The 22,268-nt window shown below is 39.6% G+C and overlaps 1 protein-coding gene across 2 annotated transcripts in view; it reads left to right on the top strand.

The window, feature by feature from the left end:
- The window catches only part of TOP1 (DNA topoisomerase I), a 78,912-nt gene that overhangs the window by 40,726 nt on the left and 15,918 nt on the right, over window positions 1-22,268 (top strand). For both annotated transcript variants that reach the window (XM_040981467.1, XM_040981468.1), the window contains 6 exons: window positions 6,051-6,174; window positions 8,122-8,177; window positions 10,402-10,497; window positions 11,053-11,128; window positions 12,906-13,009; window positions 19,103-19,218. In XM_040981467.1, the coding sequence (XP_040837401.1) occupies window positions 6,051-6,174; window positions 8,122-8,177; window positions 10,402-10,497; window positions 11,053-11,128; window positions 12,906-13,009; window positions 19,103-19,218 (572 nt within the window). The remainder of the gene's footprint in view (window positions 1-6,050; window positions 6,175-8,121; window positions 8,178-10,401; window positions 10,498-11,052; window positions 11,129-12,905; window positions 13,010-19,102; window positions 19,219-22,268) is intronic.

The following is a 22,268-nucleotide window of genomic DNA, read 5'->3' as shown; positions in this document are numbered from 1 at the left end:
GGAGTCTTCTGGCCACAGGCGTCTGCCACCATGATCAACTTTAGATTTACATTCCTTTTTGCAGTGCCGGCCTCTTTGGCACTTAGGACATATTCCTGGGGAGTGACTGTTAGAAATATCAGCGTGGTGACATCTTTCATTAGGAGAATTTCTCCTGAGTTTTCTTTTCCTAATTTCCACATCTGCAGCATAAGGCCTTTCTCTTTTAGCTGCATTACAGTGGCATCTAGGAGGGTCTCTCACATGTTCTTTTTCATTTTCTTCATCTGTAGTATAAGCCATTTCTTTCCTAGCCATGTTAAGGTGGCGTCTCCGTTAGGGAAATCTCTCACAGGCTGCTCTTTGCCATCCTCCTCATCTGTACTATGAGACGTTTCTTTTTTAGAAATATTACAGTTGCCTTTCCTGTTACGTGGACCTCTTAAGAGTTCCCTTTTTCTTTCTTCCTTGTCCGTATTATGAAACACTTCTTTTTTGGCTACATTTTGGGGGTGTCTCCTCTTAGAGGAGTTTCTTGCACATTCCCCTTCTAAAATTATAATAACAGCTCTAATTAAAGCTGATATAATCCAAAAACTAACTTGATTATCTTCTATCCTTCCGGCTTTGTCAGCATTTTTCTGAGTAAAATTCTTAAGTCCAGTTTCTAGTGTCCATTCATCTGGAGACCAACAATTATATTCACCAGTAAGCTCTAAATAAGAACACAATTGCTGCCTAGTTACCTTTGCTCCACTTTTCACTAAAAAATTCTGCATAAGAGAGATAAACGACTGTGTTCTACACTGGTTCTGGCCCATTGTCCCACTCACCACTTTCTGTGGGGGTCTCCACTGCACTTTTCTCTTCTTCTTTCAAGTCCCTGTTCAGGCGCCACTTGTCGCTGTCCCGCAGCGACGGACTTGGTGCACGGAGCCGATAATAACACGCGTGGACCCTGACTGATGGTCAAAGCCTAAGTTTATTAGGGGCATCAGACTTTATACACTGAGAGTCCGTACTGTTTCCCTCTCTTGATTGGAATTCCTTTTGTTTTGTATATCCCACCAGGTGTTCTCGTTTACATGCTGTTTATACCAAAGGTAGCCATTTGGTTGTTGTCATGCAAATACTGTCCAATGAACTGCAAACCTGTGCTCACTGACCTCCCAGGCTCACAATGTCCTCCTACACCTAGTCATGCTTTTCTGTTGTCTGTAGTTTTCTAAGAAATGTCACAGTCCAAAATTCTTGTTACCAGCACTCTGTTTTTTTAGAGATGAATTTATTTGTTTGAAAATTAAGGGAAGGGGAGGAGAGGTCCTCCATATGCTGGTTCACTCCCAGATGGCTGCAGTGGCCAGAGCTCAGTGCCATGGGCTCCAGGTCTCCCACGTGAGTGGCGGTGGCCCCATACATTTGCTGCCTTTCCTAGGCTGTTAGCTGAGAGCCGGGTTGGAAGTGGAGCAGTGGAGAGGGGAAGTGATGTGCATATGTGATGCTGGCCCTGCTGGCAGTGGCTTTGCTCCTCATTCCATAAGACGGCCCCTGCAGCCCGCACTGTTAAAAATAGTGTAGTTTACTATTTCCCCACATTATCATTATTGGTGGAATTTAGCTAATTGAAGCATAAGTGGACATAAACACCCTGGAAAGATGATTCAGTCTTTTCTGTTTGTGCTAAAGCACTGACACTAACGTTTGCTTATCTAGACTCTGCTGATGTGATGGAATCTTATCATTAGGCAGACATAAACCCTGTGTCTGAGATCCACTGGGGTGTTTCCTCTCTGGTTGCTTTGGAGGTAAATTTGCTTTCCGTGCCCATGTGTGGCCATTACAAAAAATCCAGGAATGATACTGTATAGTTTGATCTTCAGCATATTCCAGACTAAGCTAGAAATGTTTGTTCTCACCTTTGGATTACTTTTCAGATCAGTATTAAACCTTCCACTTTATTTTGCTTATTTAGTCATATTGACATTTCAGTATTCAGCCAGCTATTCTGTAGCAGTATTTTAATCTTGAGTCGCTTCAGTGGTTTGAACATACTGTGTATATTCTGTATGGAGAAGTGGCAGATTCACTGAAACTAGGCAGTCATCAATTGTGAATATCTGTTATTGCACTGGTAAAAGTTTTTATCATTTCATTGTCACTGGAAAGGTGCAGCTCTTAAACCATGTGAGAGTAGTCTTAAACTTTCTGGCAATCAATGTAGTATAAGAAAATCCATAATGAATGCTGACTGACCCCTCATTGGCTCCATTTTGTACTACTGACTGTATTCTGCCACTGACTTCCGTGGCAGCGCTGCAGACAAGCTCCTCTCTGTGAGGACTTTGACCTTTGCCTTGCTGCTTCAGAGAAGGACTGTTGTAGGTTCCTAGGAAAGGCTGGCAGAAGAGCTCGCTGCTTGTTGGCATTTCTGCCAGTGCAGCAAGTGTGGATGAAAAGTTGGATCTCTCATCCCCCTCCCATTTTCTCCTCTTTTTCACCCCACCCTGTCCCTTTCCCTGTCTGTCTCTCTTGCCCCATCTCCTCTCTTCTTTGAGGCAGGAACACAGTGCTTGACAAGTAGAAATAATACTGTATTCAGAGTTGGGCAGTAAGCCCCAGTTTCTTAGTCACCAGTGAATTTCCTTGTGCCACAAGTTTTCTTTACCCTGAATCATCCGAGTTTAACTAATGTAGAAATCCAGACCCTCTCTTATGTGTTAAACAATTAAATAGAGGAGAGTGGGGCTGGCATTCCGTGTTTGAGCTGGTTTGAGTCCCAGCTGCTCCACTTCTGATCCAACTCCCTGCTTATTGCATAGGAGAGCAGCAGAGGATGGCTCAAGTGCTTGGATCCCTGTACCCATGGAGAGACTTGGAAAAAATTCCTGGCTTTGAATCAGCCTAGTCTTGGCTGTTGCAGCCTGTTTAGGCAGTGATCCCTTCTTCTCCCTCTTTCTGTAACTTTTAAGTAAAAACAAATCTTCTTTGGAACAGCCGGTTCATAATTTCATCCTGTTCTGCTGGTGTGGTTAATTATGACCTACCAATGGGACTGCTGTTCCAGAAGGAACATAGACTTTCTTGTGTAGATTTTCTGTCTAGTTAAGAGAAAGTATGTTTGACTTTTTAGCTTTCCTGGAGAAGCCTGGGAATAGTAGCATTGCCTTGCTATTGTTCTTTTATCTGTTTGGCATGATAGTGAAACAGAGCTAAAAACTGGAGGGTTGTATGACCTCATTCTGCTGATACGTCAGAAAGATAGTTGTTGTCCCTCTCCCCATTATTTATTTATTTATTTATTTAAAAAGTGAAATAATGGGGAGATCTGATCTGCTGATTTACTCCCGAGTTACTCAAATGGCCGCAGTTGGGCCAGGATTTTCATCCAGATCTCCCAATTTGGTGCAAGGACCCAGCATTTGGGCCATCCTCTGCTGCTTTCCTATGCAATAAGCAAGGAGCTGGATTGGAAGTGGAGCAACCAGAACCCTATCTAGTGCTCATAGGGGATGCCAGAATTGCAGGCAGTGTCTTGACCCGTTGCATCATAATGCTGGCCCCAGAAAAAGTTTTCTAGTAAAGCAGTCTGATGTTACTTTCTCTGAAAGGAAGAAACGGAAAACGGAATATTCATAAACTTAGATCTGGGTCCTAAAGTCAGCCATGGAGAGCTCTTATGGAAAGACAAAATGAGAAGCAATTCTGAAAGTTTAATCTTTCTGGGCATTTAAATTATCTTTGAATGTGTCTACTTGATGGTAAAGTAATGATTTTAATAAATTGCATCTTAGATTGGCAATGCATTTGTCTCTAGCAAGCAGTCTACCTTAAGTGGTGTCAATTTATTAGAAATGTGACATCAGTGTAGCAGAATTTGCTCTGAAGTTGGAAATGATAGCACTAAATTCCATCTTCATTTCTCTAGCATTATATTTTGAGTTATAATGAGTTTATAACTTTCAGCCACTGTTCTCCATTTTAAGTTAGTATAAGGGATAATAAACTACCTCATAGGAATGTTGTAGAGATCGAATGACATAATTAACATGAGCGCATCAAGAATAATGCATGTTAAGTGAGGTTTCCTTCCCTATTTTGGGGAGACATACCCATCCATCTGTATTATGCATGGTTATTTCCAAGTTTTGCCTTCGGATGAAAGGTTACATAGATTTTTATAGCTGATGTATCACAAACAAAATTAAAGTGCTTTTATGCTGGTTTATAGTAAGCAGTTAAGTTTTTGCTGATTGTATCACAACAGTATGCCTATTACAGTATATGTGTAAGCTCTTGTAAGTATATGTGTATGGGTTAGTAGAATTTCTTCTGGGACTAGTACTGTGGGGTAGCAGGTTAGGCTGCCATTTGGGATTTCTTGTATAGATTTTCATACCCATGTTGATATGCCTGGTTTGATTCTCAGCTGTTCTGTGCTTCCAATCCAGCTTCATGCTAATGTGTCTAGGAGGCAGCAGTTGATGACCTAAGTGGTTGGGCTGACCTAAGTGTAGGTGGCAGACCCAGATGGAGTTCGTGGCCCTGGGCCTTGGCCAGTCCCAGCTGTTGCAGACACTTGGGGTGTGAACCATCAGATGAAAGATCTCCTTCTTTCTGTTACTCTCCCTTTCAAATAAAGAAGTAAGTCTTTAAAGCAATAAAAATTTCCTTCATATAACACGCAATTATAGACTGAGCAATCGTTATTTTAAAATTGGAAAAATGAATGAGAACTGGTAATAAGAGTGTTATTGCATTTGAGAACCTGTACTTTTCTTTTCCCCCTCCCGCCCTGGCTCTGTGTCTGCTAACAGAGTTTGATAAGGTATTGCAGCTTGGTAAAAGCACGCTGTGAGAACACCTAGTAGAACAATAGTCAGATTGGTGCTAAGAACAAACAGTATAGTGGGGAAACTTGGTCAGAATGTTCCTTTTGAGTTTAAATAGCAGCCTGATGAGAGCAACCTAAAGAGAAGTATCTAAGTAAGAGGGAACATGTGCATTCCTTTCATATAAGTCTGTGACAGCGTCTGAATCATAAAAGTCTTATTTCTGTGTAGTTACCTGTTCTGCCTCTCCTGGGTACATTTTAAGAGTTAAGGCTTATTTGTAACCCAAATGCCTTACCTTCTCAAGTTGTGACTGCTGCTGTAAAGAGATGTGTCACAGCAGAAGTTCCCATGACCCAGGTTCTCTGGTTCTGCCTAGATGCCATTATTAGTTTCTACTTTTTTGGTCATCTGTGTAGTCAAGTGTCAACTCTGAAGATATTTATTCAAATTAAACTTTTTGGGATAAGCATAGCTTAATCACCTCATTACTAGTGAAAAAATTTTTTTTCTTCTTTGATGGTTGCTAAGTATGACTGTACATATGATGGGAAAGGTTATAGGCCTGTTTCTATCCACTGGGGGGTTCGGGTGCTGCCTCTCCTTCAGTTGAGAGCCCTTGAGTTTGTTAACTTATTAATAACCAGCTGGGCTCCTTGACTGAGTGCCCTGGTACACTAAGGAGAGCAGTCACAATCTTCTGCCATCTTAAACTAGTGATTTTTCCTTCTTGCCTCTGTAGTCTTTTAACAACATCCATGTTTTTTCACAGTATCAATTATTTCATATAGTTTTTTTTTCATCTCTGATCATTTTCTTGTGTGTTTGTAATTCAAATCATGGTATGGAGTTACATACTTTTATGCCCTCTCATTAATTATTAATGTTACATTCAGTTTCTTGGGGGATTGGGATGGTTTTTCTTTTGTCTTTATGGGAAGCACCAAAACAAACATCTTTGTGTGTAATGCGTTTTCCTAGGAGAAATCTCAGGAGCTAGAGCCCAGCATAAACAGATATGAATGTTTTTAATGGCTCTTGCCTTAAAATATCATATTGGTCTTCCCAAATAAAAATATTTAATGGACATAAAATGTGATGTTATTTAAGAGCCTCTGCTTGAACAGTTAGACCTGTTTAAAATTACAAGTTCATGTTATCTTAGTGTGTCTTGTGAATTGGTCTTGTGAAAAGAACCTACGTGCTCCCTCTCTGGGTTAACTGTTGCTTATTTTTTTACAGTGAACATAAAGATTCTGAAAAGAAACATAAAGAGAAGGAGAAAACAAAACACAAAGATGGAAGCTCAGAAAAACATAAAGACAAACACAAAGACAGAGACAAGGAAAAGCGAAAGGAGGAAAAGGTACAAAACTTTCAGTGGAGGAAAAAGGGATGTATGGTGTATTTTTGTTCTCTTTACCTTTAACAACCATCAAATTTTGTTTTATAACTTTCCAAGGTTTATTTTGAAAGTCAGAGTTATAGAGGGAAAGATAGAGCACTGCTGGTTCATATCACATGGTCACAGTGGCTTGAGGCTGGGCCACACAGAGCAATGTGCTCCATTTGGGTTTCTGTATAAGTGGCAAGGGTCCATACCCTTGGGTTATCTTGGGTTGCCTTCCCCAAGCCATTGTAAGCAGGGAACTGGATTGAAAGCTGAGCAACTGGAACTTGAATCAATGGCAGAAGACAGTGGCTTTACCCACTGCGCCACAACACTGGCCCCACTACTGTCATTTTGATGATCTGATTATTTTTAAAATTCACTGTATATGGGTTAAGACAATTTTCCATTCAGTTATTCTTTATAGTCATTGCCTATATTTCCATTATACTAGGGTTTTTGATTTTTATTTGGTGAAACATTAAGCCTTTTTACTGTAGTATAACTTTAAAATGTTATCTCAAAAAAGCTTAAAAAAAAGAAGAAACAGGAAAGAAGGGTAATATTTTATATTTATATATTTAAAATTTTGTTTGAAAGGCAGAGTTAGAGGAAAAGACAGAATAAGATCTTCCGTCTGCTTGTTCACCTCCTAAAAGGCTGCAGTGACTAGAGCTGGGTCAGGGTTAAGCCAGGAGTCAGGCGATTCTTTCCATTCTTCAGTGTGGATGCAGGAGCCTTCTGCTTTCCTGCTTAGCTGGGAGCCTAATCTGAAGTGGAGCAGACAGGATTTGAACCAGTGTCATGGAATGTTGGTGGTACAGATAGTAGCTTAATTTCTGTGCCCCGGCCCCGGGAATATCATATTTTTTAGAATTGGATATGTGAAGTAAACATTAAATCTGTTAAAAAGATTAATTAAAATTTAAAGGACAGGTGAAAGTATCTTTGTTGCAGAGTAAAGTCCTTTGACCTTGGGTTGGGGAAAAAAAGTTCACATTTTCAAGTCAACCTCAGATCTAAAACTATGAAAACTGATCTACTTACCCACTGTGTAAACGCCTTAGCTATCCATTGCTTCTAACTTACTGAATTATCAGTGTATAAATTTGTGTTCAATATCTAGAAATTTCAATTGTTTTTGTTAGGGAAAATTGCTTCTGTCTTTGAAGACACCCCAATACCATGTTCCTTACATTGATGAAAGTTTCTTCCTTTGTAAGAATTTGATAATACTGGTCCCCTTTGTGATTTCTGCTTCCAACATATAACCAGTGCAAGCCTTTTTTAAAAGCCTAAGCTGAAATGAATAGTATGGTGTAATTTTTTTTTTAAGTATTTTTTACAAGTTTAGTTTTGGATAAGTAATGTTGGTGTTTGATAAACTCAGGCATTATGAAATCAGGATGTGGTGAAGCAGACAGCTCCTTCTCACTCCCTGTCCCTCATCCTGCAGGCCGGCACTGTGCCAGTTATGTTTTCTGTCCTTTCAGAGTCTGTGTGTGTGTGTGTGTGTGTGTGTGTGTGCGCGCGCGTGCGCGCACACACAGTAGAATATTTGTTTTTGTTTTGCTTTTTGTTTGGTTCTTGTCTGGTTTTGTGTTTTGTTTCTTCTCTGCATTGTGAATGGCAGATCCTTGAGTAATGGAAAATATTTATTGGGGAATGGAAAATGACATCACTTGAAGATTGAAAAAAAGAAAACAGCACCATTTTGAAGTCTGTTGGACAGTTTTATGCAGAATTATCAAAATAAATTTCATAAAAATATTGAGACTTTAATTAATCAGTTCAGCTTTGCTAACAAGAACTAGACTAGGATCAAGATGCCCTGAGGATTCATGGTACACATTTCTAAATAAAAGAGAGATTCATTCGGATTCAGTCTTTCCAAGGGTAATCAGTCACTGTTTTGCCTTTCAGCTTAAAGCCTCTGGGGATGCCAAAATAAAGAAGGAGAAGGAAAATGGCTTCTCCAGGTAAGTGTCTTCTATTCTGTTACTCAGCCTTGTCCGAGCCTTACAGGGCACATGTCTGCCCACCTCCTGTGTTGTCTGGGCTTAGCTCGAATACAAATGTGGCTCCCCCCAATACCCCGGAAATGGCTCTGAGGAGGTCAGCAGCGAGAAGGCTGAAGTATTTTTGAAGTGCCATTTAGTGAAATTTACCAACACTTTTCCCAGGTTATTTTGAATGGAGAATGTTGTCAGAGAATATCTTTAAGCAACTGGGATACAATTTACCTACCGTAGGATTAACCTAAGACGTGTAGCTTGAAGTTTTAGTGCAATTTCTTTGCTAATTTCAATGTACTTTAATGTTCTAAAAAAGAAATGCTCAATTTAATGGTAATCACAATGTCTTAAAATAGCTTACTTCAAATTCTTTACTAGTAGTACTGTGAGGCTCATGCAGGAATACTTATTTAACCTTCCTTTGGCAGTGGACATAGATTAGGGTAGAAATAGGATAGTCTCTTTTATAAAAAGAGGAAAATGTGGATACTTAAGAGGTTACTTCTCCTGAATTACTTTTGCCCCTTTTTTTTTTTTTTTATTTGTTTTCCTCCTTAGCCTCAACTCCTGAAAATAAGTCTGAAAGGCCCCTCTAGTTTAAAAACAATTGAAAATTTGTGATATATATCGTAATGATATATTATGATATAGCCTCACTGCATTGAATGACAGATGCATTTGTTAGAAATTATTGAAAGTGTTTGTATTGACTTGAACAAAGTATTTTAGAAGTTGTACTTCTTTGAAACTTCTACTTTGTGGCTTTTTGAGAATTTTGCCATGTACTCTGGATCCTCTTGACAAGGAGAAGCAAATACCTTCTTGAGGCATATTTTGTAACTGCTCCGGGAATGCAGAAAAATAACGTTCAAGAAGCATTGGAGCTGCAAGTTACCCTGGGAATTCTGATTCCTCAGATAAGATGGCTGAAGCACAGAATGATGAATCTTGGCCAAGAAACTGCCTAGGACTTTTATTAAATAATACCAGGTTATCAGTGAAATCTTTCGACCTTGTGTGTGGTGATGGGTTTGTTTTCAGTTTTTTTTTTTTTTTTCCTGGTTTAAAAGTTAGGAACACACCCTCCTTTCAATCATTGACCTCTATATTCACCTAGCTTGAGCTTGCTTTATTTGTAAACAATCTATAGATTCTTCACTGAATCCTTCCCACATGATTTTGATTTTAATTGTGACAATCCTAGCATCTAGCAATTTAACTATTTGGCTAAATTGTAGTGTTTCTCTCCTTGTAGAACCTCGGATGTCTCAGTGATGAGGTGAGAGGCATACCTGTAGAAACTGGCATTTTAAGAGTGTGCTGAGGAGAGCCAAAATCTGGGCACACTACATGCTGTCGAAAGGGAATCCAGTCTGTTAATAGGGCAACAGGGAATGCATCGTCTACTCATGAAATGCTGAGGATATACTTTGCAGCTGAATTTGAATTACTATTCTGTCAGCCCCTTCACAAACAGCAGTTTTCTGTAGGGATCCCATTCCCTGTTTTAAATTAGTGTAGGAAGGTTCTGAAAAGATGCCCCCAGTCAGACAGCGCTGCAAGGACCTGGTGAGTATTTGTTCCTTCTTCTTGGTTGAAGATAATGGCCTCACAGAATCACTCTGTTAAATTGAGGCATGCAGAATCTCAAAAATGGTGTGGTACCTCTGTGGATAACATAAGCCAGTTTCTAAGTGGACAGCTGAATAAGAATGAATATGGTTAAATGCTTCGCTTCTGGACTATTCGTTTAACATGTGGTTTCCTTTGGTGTTAGCTTTGGTTAGTATAGCTATTTCCCTATGTAACTGGATAAATGTATATGTTGTTGGCAAATTGTTAGAGAACTTTATCATGCCAAGTTTGAGAGAGATTTTGTTTTAAAGATTTTTTTTTCTCTTTGTAAGGCAGAGTCAGAGAGAAAGGAAGGTCATCATACAGCAGAAAAAATAGTGTCTTGTAATAAGGAGTCTAGATCCTGAATCCAAATGTTACTTGTTTATCTGTAAGTTGAGAGCTGTACTGTACTGTATGTCACAGGATTGTATTGAAAATTGAGAAAAAAATGTTTATTGGAAATATTTATTAATAATATATGTTATCATTACATTAACATTTTTAAGCTAAAGTGTGTCTATTATAATATATTTTTAATATTGAGTGATTAGCAACTGTTTTTCTTTCGTAGTCCACCACGGATTAAAGATGAACCTGAAGACGATGGCTATTTTGCTCCTCCTAAAGAGGACATAAAGCCGTTAAAGAGACCTCGAGATGAGGATGAGTGAGTGTCATTTCTTCATACTCTAAAGGAGTTGTTTAAAGAACAGATGTGTTGTGTCTTTGTAATACACAGAGAAACTGCATTGATTGGTCTTTACTTATTTAGAATCGATGAGTAATGGATTAGAAGACATTGCATTTTGGATTAAAGCAGGAGAGGCTCAATATAATTGTTTTTATTAAAAAGGCAGTGTGTGTGAATTACAGTTTTCAAATGTACCCATTTCAAGGATACCCAAACTACCCAAGTGAGCACATATACGGAGCCAGGAGCTAAGTTGGAGTCTTCCGTGTATGTGGCAGAAGCCCAGGCACTTGGGGCATCTGCTTCTGCTTTTCCCAGTGCATCATCAGAGAGCTTGCAAGGCACAAATGAGTGTTCCTGAGGGGTGCTGCTGTTGCAGGCAGTGGCTTCTCCCTGCTAGTGCTACAGCAGTGCCAGTCCCTGTTGCCTGACCATAGAGTACCCAGTCAAGAATAACTGCAGTCCTGCCTGTTGTCGATGAGAATGCATGAGTCGCAACTGCATTAACTGCATGTTATGTTCCCTTTCTAGTGCTGATTATAAGCCTAAGAAAATTAAAACAGAAGATATCAAGAAGGAGAAGAAGCGAAAACTAGAGGAAGAAGAGGTTGGTAAAGCAACTTAGACTCTCTGGGACTTGAGTTTAGAAGTGGGAATTTTCCCATAAAACAAGATTGTACCCACTGTGATTGGCTTACCAGAAGAATCAGAGTTTGTAGGACTTTGTAACTATACTTACTTATTAGTATGTTCATGTCTTTGAGTATACAAATAGCAGTGATAGGAAGTATTACACAGTGAATGATTTGGAAAGCCTCTTTCGATTGAGCTATTACATATCTAATGTTGGACCTCTTATATCCATTGTGGAGGCTAAGGACAAGCTGGATTTTTTTTTAAGTATTTGAGAGGCAAATACACATAAAAGATCAGAGTTGAACTGCATGAATGCTAAAATCTGTGAATTCAAACATGGGTGTCAGGAACCTAGTTTCTTGACCCATCACTCCTGTTCCCAAGGTCTGCATTAGCAGGAAGCTGTAGTGAAGAGCTGGATACAGACATACCCAGACCCTTCCATTTTAAGGTGCTAGGCGAAGTGCAACTCCAAGATTAGAAAATGGACGGGCTGGCGACATGGCATAGCAAGCTAATTCTTAGCATGCAGCAGCATACCGTATGGCAGATTTATAGAGCCTCCACCTGCAACATGAGCATCCCATATGGGTACTGGTTAAGTCCAGAATGCTTCGCTTATGACCTGGGAAAGCAGCAGAGGATGGCTCAAGTTCTTGGGCCCTGATACCCACATGGGAGACTTGGAAGAACCTCCAGACTCTGCTTCAGATTGACTCAGCTTTGGCCATTGTGGCCATTTTGGGGGTGTAAATCAGCATTTGGAAGATCTCTCTCTTCTCTTCCCTTCTCTGTAAATCTGTCTTTCAAATAAAAATAAGTAAATATTTAAGGAAAAAAATATGTAAATGGGAAAAATACCTATATCCCAGGGCTACTGTCTAGCAGTGCTCTTTTAAACTTTTCTTGGATGACTATTAGAGAGTTTGGGGAGATAATGCTCTAGAGTGAAATTACAGGTAAGTTTCCATTCATCTGTCAGGTTAAAGGATTATATCAGGAGTATTTACAGTCCTGATGTGTGTACACACGTATTATTTTTAAATGTTTAATTGTTTTTATTGGAAAGATTTACAGAGAGGGAAGGAGATACAGAAGGATCTTCTATCTGCTGATTCAGTCACCAAGTGGCCACAACGGTTCAGAACTGAGCTGGTCCAAAGCCAGGAGCCAGGAGCTTCTTCTGAATCTCCCATGCCAGTGCAGGATCCTAAGGCCTTGGGCCATCCTCAGCTGTTTTCTCAGGTCACAACAGGAGCTGGGTGGGAAGTGGGACAGCTGGAACTTGAACTGGCACCTGCAAAACAAGGACTTGAGCCACTGGGCTACTGCACTGAGCCCCTTGATAGATTTTTTTTTTTTCTGTATTTATAAAGCAGGTTTTACGGAGAGAGATAGATCCACATCTGCTAGCTCACTCCTTAAATGACCGCAATCCTAGAGCTAGGCCAGTCAGAAGCCAAGAGCTTCTTTTGTGTCTTCCTTGTGGGTGCAGGGTCCAAGGACTTGGGGCATCCTCTGTTGTTTTCCCAGACCATTAACAGGGAGCTGGATCAGAAGTAGAGCATTTGGGACTTAACCAGTATCCATGTGGGATACTCATTTTGCGAGCGGAGGCTCAACTTGCCATGCTATGGTGCTGGCCTCCACTTCTCATGTTTTATAGTTAGAGTTCTTCATGGTCCTCAAAAAAATATTTCTAGAAGTTTGGTCAGTTCTTTATTATTTCTCTTATTGTTTCTTTGTAGGATGGAAAATTGAAAAAACCCAAGAATAAGGATAAAGATAAAAAAGTTCCTGATGCAGATAAGAAAAAGAAGCCGAAGAAAGAAGAAGAGCAAAAATGGAAATGGTAACTGCTAGCATTGGGTAAAATGTGTGCCCTTTCATTGGCCAGCCTCATTGAGGAATAATGTTAAATTTTTAAAATCAGCAATCTGGTATTTGAGGGAGGAGGATTGTCTAAAAGAATCTCTCCAGAATAACAATCTGAAATAGGTTTTCAGGTCCTAGTGAAGTGATTACTGGCTGTAAACTTAGTAAGTCTCAAAATTATGCTCCTCCCAGTGGAGCATAGTAGAATGTAGAAGTAGACCTAAATAACAGTGGAAATTCAACATGTGAAGAAAGTGCATATATATGCATTTAAAACACAGGAGAACGCATGGATTCTTCTATAAATCATGTTGGGAAAACTGCTTATTTGTTAAAACAACAGCAGCGGGGCCCAGCACTGTGGCCTAGCGTCTAAAGTCCTCACCTTGAATATGCTGGGATCCCAGGTGGGCGCTGGTTCTGATCCCGGCAGCTCTGCTTCCCATTCAGCTCCCTACTTGTGACCTGGGAAAAGCAGTTGTGGACAGCCCAAAGCCTTGGGGCGCTATTCCTCTGTGTGAGACCTGGAGCTGGTTCCTGGCTCCTGGCTTCTGATCGGCTCAGCACCGGCATCGTCGGATGCAAGATCTTCCTCTCTCCTCCTCTCTGTATATCTAACTTTGCAATAAAAATAAATAAATATTTTTAAAAAAAGCAGTCAATGAGCAATCAAAATATAAATTCAAGATCCTTTAAAAAAAACAGCAGCAACAATGTAATATGTATATTTGTATAATTTTAGAATGGTCAAGATTTTTTTGAAGGAACATACGTAAATTAAATCGTATGATTGCAAATCTTAGAAAGGAAAGAGCGAGTACTGAGGGAGGAAATATGGTGATGTTCCTAGAAAAATATTTATCTATGAAATGCATGAAGTCTGTTCTCAGTGTTAATAAAATTAAAAGAATGAGCCTAAGGATAGGATTTATAAATTTGGTAAATCAAAATTAAATTTCTGTGTGGCAAACAGTTTATTCCCATTAAATCCTCAAGAAAAACACTTGTTATAGAAATGGTTAGCATTCATAACATTGAAAATAGCAATCTAATTAAAAGTGAGGAGGAGTTCATTAGAAAAGAAGTGGTTAATATCTTAAAATGTGATTATTTCACAATTATTCATAAATATGAAGAAACATTACAAATTTAATATCTTTGTTTAATACCATTCAGGGAATAATTAATTAATGAAAATATGTTGATTGTGAGTATGAGATGCATTTTTTATGTGTAAGGTTCATATAGGCTGAGTACCATTGAGTAATAGCACAGGTTAAGTTACTTTAAAAGTATGTTCAGGATTTATTCTTCATTGTGAATTGTTGTGTCATTTTTACTAGAAAGCCAGAGACTGTTGGTAGAGATCTTTGTTCATTATTTCACTGGTCAGCTGCTCACCATGGCAGTTATGGGATTTCCCACATGGGTGGCAGATAGCCAGGCATTTGAGCCATCAGCAGCTACCTCCTAAGGTGTTTACGTATCAGTAGGACGCTGGATTGGAAGTGGAAGCCAGGAACAGAGCTAAGCTCTCTGCTGTGGAACGTGAGCATCCATGCAGCATCTGTACCAAATCCAGTGGAGATAGGCTGTGACTGCCGCTGATCTGTATTTATGTTAGAAAAATTTCAAATCAGAGGTTGATTTCTTAGAAAAATGGAATTTTCCTTTATCTCTTTTTCATTTCTTAGTGGATCAGTGACAAGGGGCGTGGTTGAGAGTGGCTGAAGCATGGCAGAATGGTGACTGCTGTGTGATCATGTTGATAGGAAGCTGTAACTTCAAAAGTGAACTTGTAGAATAGGAAAACAGCAAAGCAGAGAAAATCTGATCCTTTTTAGAGGTAATAGTCCAGGTCCTCATTTTCATCTCACTTTGTTCTTTGAACCTAACCAAAGGTTTTTACTGATCTTTCTCAAATTGTGTTTTTTAGTGAAAGGCTTCTGTGACCTTAGTGAAATAATAGTATAAATTGGTGATTATTGTTGGATAGGTCTCAGTGTGTCTCAGGGTTCTGTGGTGGTGCCCAGTGAATGCTTACTGAATGAGCAAGGTACTTGCTTGTCATTCCGAGTTCTGCTGTCTCTGCTTTTCCTTTGGCGCCTGGCCTCTTTCCTTACGCAGGTGCTCATTCTTACCAAGGTCCCGCCTCGTGTGTGTACAGTTAGGTGTCCTAGAGGGATCTAGTAACTTAATTTTGCTTTCATAGTTGATATCAGTGTTACCACACATAATTTCTGAGAAAACATAGTTGTTGGTTTTTTTCTTGATTTTCTTTAAAGGCAAATTGCCTGATCTTCAGCTAAAGATGATTGGTTTCAGGATGAGCAGTTCTTTGCCACAGCTTCCAAGGTACGCTTTTTTAAAAGTCTGAGTGCTAAAGTTCTCCCATTCTTATACAATACTTCCTGGCACAGTAACTTTTTAGAAGTAGAGCTTGGGATGTAGATCCTCTATTATTGTATTCTGAAGCACAGCTTGCTCTAGTAATGTTTCTGTGTCTCTAGGTCTTTGCTGTATCCCGTTTTTCCTGTAGTGACAGCAGTATGTTCATGCCCATTTCTGAAAACCTGCGGAATCCAGATGATTTGTTTTAACTGTTACACATTGTTTTCGGCTCTGTATTGGATTAAGTGCACTTCTGTGTCAGGACTGATCTGTTTAAAACTAACTTGCAAGTTTTAACGATTCAGAAATTAAGGAGCTGGTGTAATGGCTCAATGGCTACTCCTCTACCTATAAAAGCCAGCATCTCTTTTGGGTGTTGGTTCTAGTCTTGGTTGCTCCATTCCTGATCCAGTTCCCTGCTTGTGGCCTGGGAAAGCAGTGGAGGACGCCCAAAGTCTTGGATCATTGCACCAGCATGGGAGACCCAGAAGAAGCGCCTGGCTCTGGAGCAGCTCAGCTGTAGCCATAAGGGACATTTGGGAAGTGAAACAGTGAATGGAAGACTCTATAAATCTGCCTTTCCAGTAAAAATAAATAAATCTTTAGAAAAGTATTAAAATATATTACTTCACTGCTGATGGAGGATCTTTCTGTTGCTCCTTCTCTAAAATTGACTTTCCAATAAAAGTAAATAAGTCAAAATAATTTGGAGAGTTTATTACCTGAGTTACATTGCTTGAATTTTTGATTAACAAAGGTACACTGAGGAAATAGGGGTACAATACATTATAGTGTTGAAAGATCAAGACCCAGAAATGCTATCAAATAATAGTGATGAGACATTTATGGAAATGTATTACTGATGTTTTTCTCATACCAGATAAACTGTTTAATTGCTGAGATGAGTTTCTAGAGAGTTGTAGTGAGTGACATTTCTGAATTACTGAACCTGAAATAATAAGACCTCTGTTTGGCATAGATTAAGTGGCTCTCTGTGACACAAGATTCTGTAATACAACTTTAGTTCGAGTCCTAGTGGTTCTGTTTCTTATCAGACTCCTTGCAATGCACCTGGGGAAGCAGTAGAAGATGACACAGCACTTGGGCCCCTGTAACAAATGTGGGACACCTACCTGGAAGGAGACCTAGACTGTTGGAACTCTGTGCAGAGTGAACCAGTGGATAGAATAGTGATGGAATGCTTGCTCTGTCTTGCCCTCTCTGTCTTTCATATGAATAAATATTTAAAACATTAAAAACCTTAAAGAATTAATTTTACAGTAACCAGGACATACTTAACTCCAAACAAACTTGATTATAGTCTGTGGAACTTTGTTTCGTGTCTTACATACATTTCTAGCACTTTTTTTTAATCTTCCCCTTTTCAAGGAGATTTTATTATAAATTCCCAACCTTACTTGAATTTGTAAGCCACAAGGAATTCATTTTGACATCTAAGTGTGTGTCTTTGTTTTTAGTGTGTGTGTGTGTGTGTGTGTGTGTGTGTGTTTAATCAGGATTTATTTGGTCCTGGCATTGTGGTTCAGTATATAAACCTCCTGCCTGCAATGCCAGCATCCCATATGGTTGACTGGTTTGTGTCCCTGCTGCTCCCCTTGCTGACAAGCTCCCTGCTAATGGCCTGGGGAAGCAGTGGAAGATGGCCGAAGTGCTGAGGCTGCTGTCACTCATGTTGGAGACCTGAAAGAAGCTCTTGGCGTCAGTTTGCCCCGATGCTGACCATTGTGGCCATCTGGGAGTGAATCAGTAGGTGGAAGGTGTCTCTTTGTAACTCTTTCAGAATAAACAAAACAGTTTTTAGATAAAATTAGCAAGTTTTCTATTAAAATTGAGAGACAGGAAATTTCTTCCACCTATTGAAACACTCCCCAAATTCTTACATAGCCCATGTCAGCAGTCTGTGTCTCCCACCTGGGTGGCAGAAACCTGGCTACTTGGGCCATGTCTGCTTCATCCTGGGGTCAGATGAAGATTTTAAAGTATGAATTACTAGAATAATACTAGGAAGTTAATTTTGTTAAATGTGATCATAGTATTATGTAGTTTGTTGGCAGGAAGAAACTTACATACTGAAGACATTGTCTGCTGCCTTCCAGTGAGTGTTATCAGGAAGCTGACATTGGCAGTAGAACCAGTCCTAGAGCCTAGGCACCTTTATAGGGAATGCAGGGACCCCAGACACCTTAAGGGTTTTTGGGCACATTGTTTGTGTTTTTAACTTACTTTAAATGTAGAGAGCTAGAGTTAGATTTTCTAGTCACTGGTTTGTGTCTCAGCTGCAATAGCTGGTACTGAGCCAGGCAAAAATCAAAAGCCAAGAATTCTGTCTAGGTCTTTTACATGGTGGCAGTATGTAATATCAGTGTTCCAAGTGGTGTCTTAACCATATGCACAACATCTGCCTACAGAAAACTTGCTGAAATATTTAGCATCAGATCTGTACTTAGCTTTGATACGGTTCAGCCAAGATTGGAAACTTAGCAAAGCAGTAACAATGAAAAATAGGTGGTGGCTGTGTTGTATTAATGATAAAATGAAATATTATTAGCAGATTATTGCCACCAAGTTTTAGATGCATTTATCAGTATCTGCTAGATAGTTTGGGGTAAGCTGTACATACTCGGTATGCTCCAGTTGGGGCTATTGTTTTCTAGTTTTATTATATTAATGCATTTTCTTATAGGATTATTTCCTCTGATGCCTTTTCACATAACATCTCCACTTTCAGGATACCTTTTCCTACATACCAGCAAATTTAGCCCCTCAGATTTTTTTTTAAGGTTTGTTTTTATTGGAAAGGCGGATCATATTTATAGAGAAGAGAGAAAGAACCCCCATCTTCTTTGTTCAAAAACCTCCCAAATGCGGCACTGGCCAGAGCTGACCTGAAGAAGCTCCCAGCTTCCTACCAACCCAGCTGTGGCTCGTACAGCCATTTGTGGGGTGAGCCTGTGGGTGGGAGATTTCTGTTTCTCCTTCTTGTTCTATAACTTTGCCTTTCCAATGAAAATAAAACAAAAACAAAAAAGGTGGTCTGGCTCAGTGGCTATATCTTTTCCTTGTAAGCACTGGGAACCCGTATGGGCACTGATTTGTGTCCCAGTTGCTCCACTTTTTTTCAGCTTCCTGCTTGTGTACTGGGCAAGCAGTAAAGGATGGCCCAAAGTCTTGGGACCCAACAGACAGGAAGAAGCTCCTGACTCCTGGCTTTGAATTGGCTCAGCTGGAGCCACCTGCGGAGTGAACAGGCAGAATGAAGATCTTTCTGTCTCTCCTTTTCATAAATCTAATCTGCCTTTCCAATAAAAATAAATCTTTAAAACAAAAAATCTCTAGTATATATTGTGATATATTGACAGCCGTATGGTAGAAAAATTGTTTCCATTTCTGTATCCACCACTTGATTCTTAATTCCTTGATAAACTAAGATTTATCTTTAGATCTATATCTATGAACTGAAATGTTAAATGTATTTTCTCCATTCATTTGAATATTTCATCTTGTGAATGCTGATGTCTTGAAAATGAAAGACTTGGTTATAGAGCTGTCATTTCAGATCACCACTCACTTGAGCAGATTATTTTTAGCATTTAGTAGGTAATAAACTCTGTGCTAGGGAAAGTGATTGCTAAATGAAGTTGTGCCTTTTCTTTGAAAGGTGGGAAGAAGAACGCTATCCTGAAGGCATTAAATGGAAATTCTTAGAACATAAAGGTCCTGTATTTGCTCCACCATATGAGCCACTTCCGGAGAGTGTCAAGTTTTACTATGATGGTGAGTTATAAGAATGTCTAATTCTTAGCCAAGAAAAGAGTCTGCTTACTGATAGAAAGTGAAAAAGATTCTGTCTTGGATAATCCTTTTTTGTTTCATTGTTTCATTTTTGTGTGGTTTGGTGGAAGAATCAACATGTATTGCTATTTCTTTTCTATTCTTTTGTTTTTTTATAGGTGAGCTCAAAAAAATTTTTTTTTTAAGATTTATTTTATCTTTGTGGGAAAGTCAGATATAAAGGGAAGAGGAGAGACAGAGGAAGAACTTCTGTCCATTGATGATTTGCTCCCAACCGGGTGCAATAGCTGGAACCACACTGATCTGAAGCCAGGAGGCAGGAACCTCCTCCAAGTCTCCCACATGGGTGCAGGGTCCCAAGACTTTGGGCCGTCCTAAACTGCCTAGGCCTCAAACAGGGAACTGGATAGTAAGTGGGTCTGTTGTGATAGGGGCCAGTGCCCATATAGGATCCTGACATGTGCAAGGTGAGGATTTTAGCCACTAGGTTACTATTGCCAGGCCTGTGTTGTTATTTCCTAAAAGGCATTTTGATACTGAATATGTGCATCGAGAAAGGGGCTCTTAGTTTTTGTAGTCTGAAAAAATGGAGTCATCTGCATGACTCTCAGAGCACATAGTTTGTAATCTGGAGACTTTTAGCTAAACTTCATTTCTAGAGAGCTACTCTGGAAGAAGAATCATCAGAAAACCTTCCCTAAAATGGTAGTATTTTATTTAGTGTTAATAACACAAGATAGAAAGCTGCTTATCGGTGCCTAGTTAAATCTTTATGGGTTTAAAATTCCTCCAAGGTTGTCCTGGATCCATTTAACACAATTGAATACTTCCGAAGCTTCTGGTACACTGACCAAGCAAAATTGAGAAACACTGGGCAGCTCTGTATAAAATAATCAGTGGCAAACATTCAAGAGAATTATGGTGCATCTCCCTGCCCACCAGCAGTAACCTCAGGGTTACAGGGTTACAGGTGTAGGTAATAATTTATACTAAAGAGCTGGATCTGTAAGTGAGGAGAGTGTCAATCCTGCTATATTGGAACTTGTTCTTCAAAATGGTGTATCTAGGGACTATACTCATGACACCAAGGCACTCTTGTCCTTTAATGGATAGTTTTATCTACTAATGGCAGAGCAGGACCCTTTGTCTCTGTGTTGATCAGAGTACACACGATGGTTTTTTTCTTTAACCTTTACACTGAATCATTCCTAGAAAATCTTAAATATGACTTGGAGTCAAAATTCTTGCTGGAAAGAAAGGATCTAAGACCATGAAGATAACTTGTTACAGCTGTAGGTGTTTTGTAGCCTTGGTCTGACTGAGGTCTTTATAAAACTCAGTAAATTTAAAACCTCACTTGCAGGTTCAAGGAGGTTAGAGAGAAAAACTAAATGCCTTAATCTAAGGTTGTTTCTTTTCAGGGTGGTAAGTCAAGGCCTAGACTAGACAACTGATCACTGTAGCACTGGGTCCAGGACTAGTATTTTAGTCTTCCTTCTGGGATTTCCTTTCCTTGTCTATCTGAATCTCACTGTTCAGTAAGTGAAGAAGTTGCCTTTGACTTGACTTTAGTCTATTTTAAGTGCTGCCTACTCTGGAGGAGATTTCTGATTCCTTCAGAGCCTGCAAGAGAGGTGGGAGAAGGACTCAGCTGAAGCCTGAAGTTGCTAAGGAAGTTTTTGGCTCTGACTCAGCAGTTTCCTTATCCACCAAGTACTACCATTGCCAGGAGCCTTCTCGTGCTCGTCCTCCTCCTACTCTGCTGACAGGAATTGTCATTTTATTCTTAACTAATCATCCACAATAGGAATCATTGTAAGTGCACCCTTCCCTGGGATAGAGTCCCATAAAATAGCCCAAAGAGTCCATTTTTCCCCCAAATGTTGTTAGTATTTTGTTTATACTAAATAGATGAGTTTATGTTTTTCTTTCCATTTAGTTGATTCTTAGCAACTTAATGTTTTCCCTTATGTTGGAAACATGTGGTTCTGAGTTGACTGAAGGAATTCTTAAAAACAGGATATCTTTGAATCCAACCATTCCTCCACAGTGTCTTGAAGCGAATGTTTCAAAGGCTTAGAGGGGAAAATGCGCCACCTGTTGACTTGTTGTATAGGGCAGGTTCTGTCGCCACATTTTTAAAATTTTGTGCCCTTCATTCCTACAATCGGGGATGATGACTTTTTTCTAATGACCATTAGGCAAGATGTCTTCTAAGTTTTGACCTAATCAATTTCTGGTTGAGTTTTTGTTTTCTGAAATGAATGTGGAAAATATTAGTGAATTATTAATATTTATATGCTAGTAAGGCTGTAGAATTAGATTTACATAATAGCAAAATGCTATTATGGCCTGGATTAGTTCCAGATGATCTTGAAAATTGGATTTGAAGAAAAAAATGGAAAATATCCAGACTAGGGATAGTGTTAGCAGCAGTATTCCATTTTAAAATCCATTAAACTTGATTACTACTTGTTCTATTCAGTTGGCATTCAGGGTTTCCTAAACAATTAGCAGCTTTCCTTGTCAAATGTCCAAGTTCCTATAGAATAGCTTTTTATGGGAAAACTTGGATAGTGCAGCATACATTGTGCTGTGGATGAATCCTGTTTCCTCGAGCGAGGTTGTCTCAGAATACCTGTACCCTGAGCAGTGCAAGTTCTGCTGTGTGCTGTCATGATGCAGTCTCTGACTCAGTGGGTAGAGTCCAACATCGCGCATGCCTGACAGAACGCACGTTGATTTTGATGCCGGCAATCTGTCAGGACACTACAGCTGGCCTCGCGAGGTTCTAGAGGGTGGGCTTATTTAGGGTTTTTATATGGGAAGTCTGGGCTTGCCTGCTGTTCAGTGTGTATGCCACCACCTAAGTTTGAAGAAGAAAGATACCTATTTCTTCACAATTCCCTTCTTCCATTATTTTCCCTGTTCTTTCCTGCTTAGCTTGGCAGTGGCAAGAATCTCTTTGAAGATTTGATTTTTTAAAAATTGAGCAGGTATAAAGGACCTTAAAAGGAAAAGGAGTGTGGTTG

The sequence above is a fragment of the Ochotona curzoniae genome, unplaced genomic scaffold, assembly GCF_017591425.1.
Source record: "Ochotona curzoniae isolate NIBS_2020 unplaced genomic scaffold, NIBS_Ocur_1.0 contig_3520, whole genome shotgun sequence".
Taxonomy (NCBI): Eukaryota; Metazoa; Chordata; class Mammalia; order Lagomorpha; family Ochotonidae; genus Ochotona; species Ochotona curzoniae.
The sequence above is the reverse complement of the archived record's forward strand: the minus strand, read 5'-3'. Positions and strand labels throughout refer to the sequence as shown.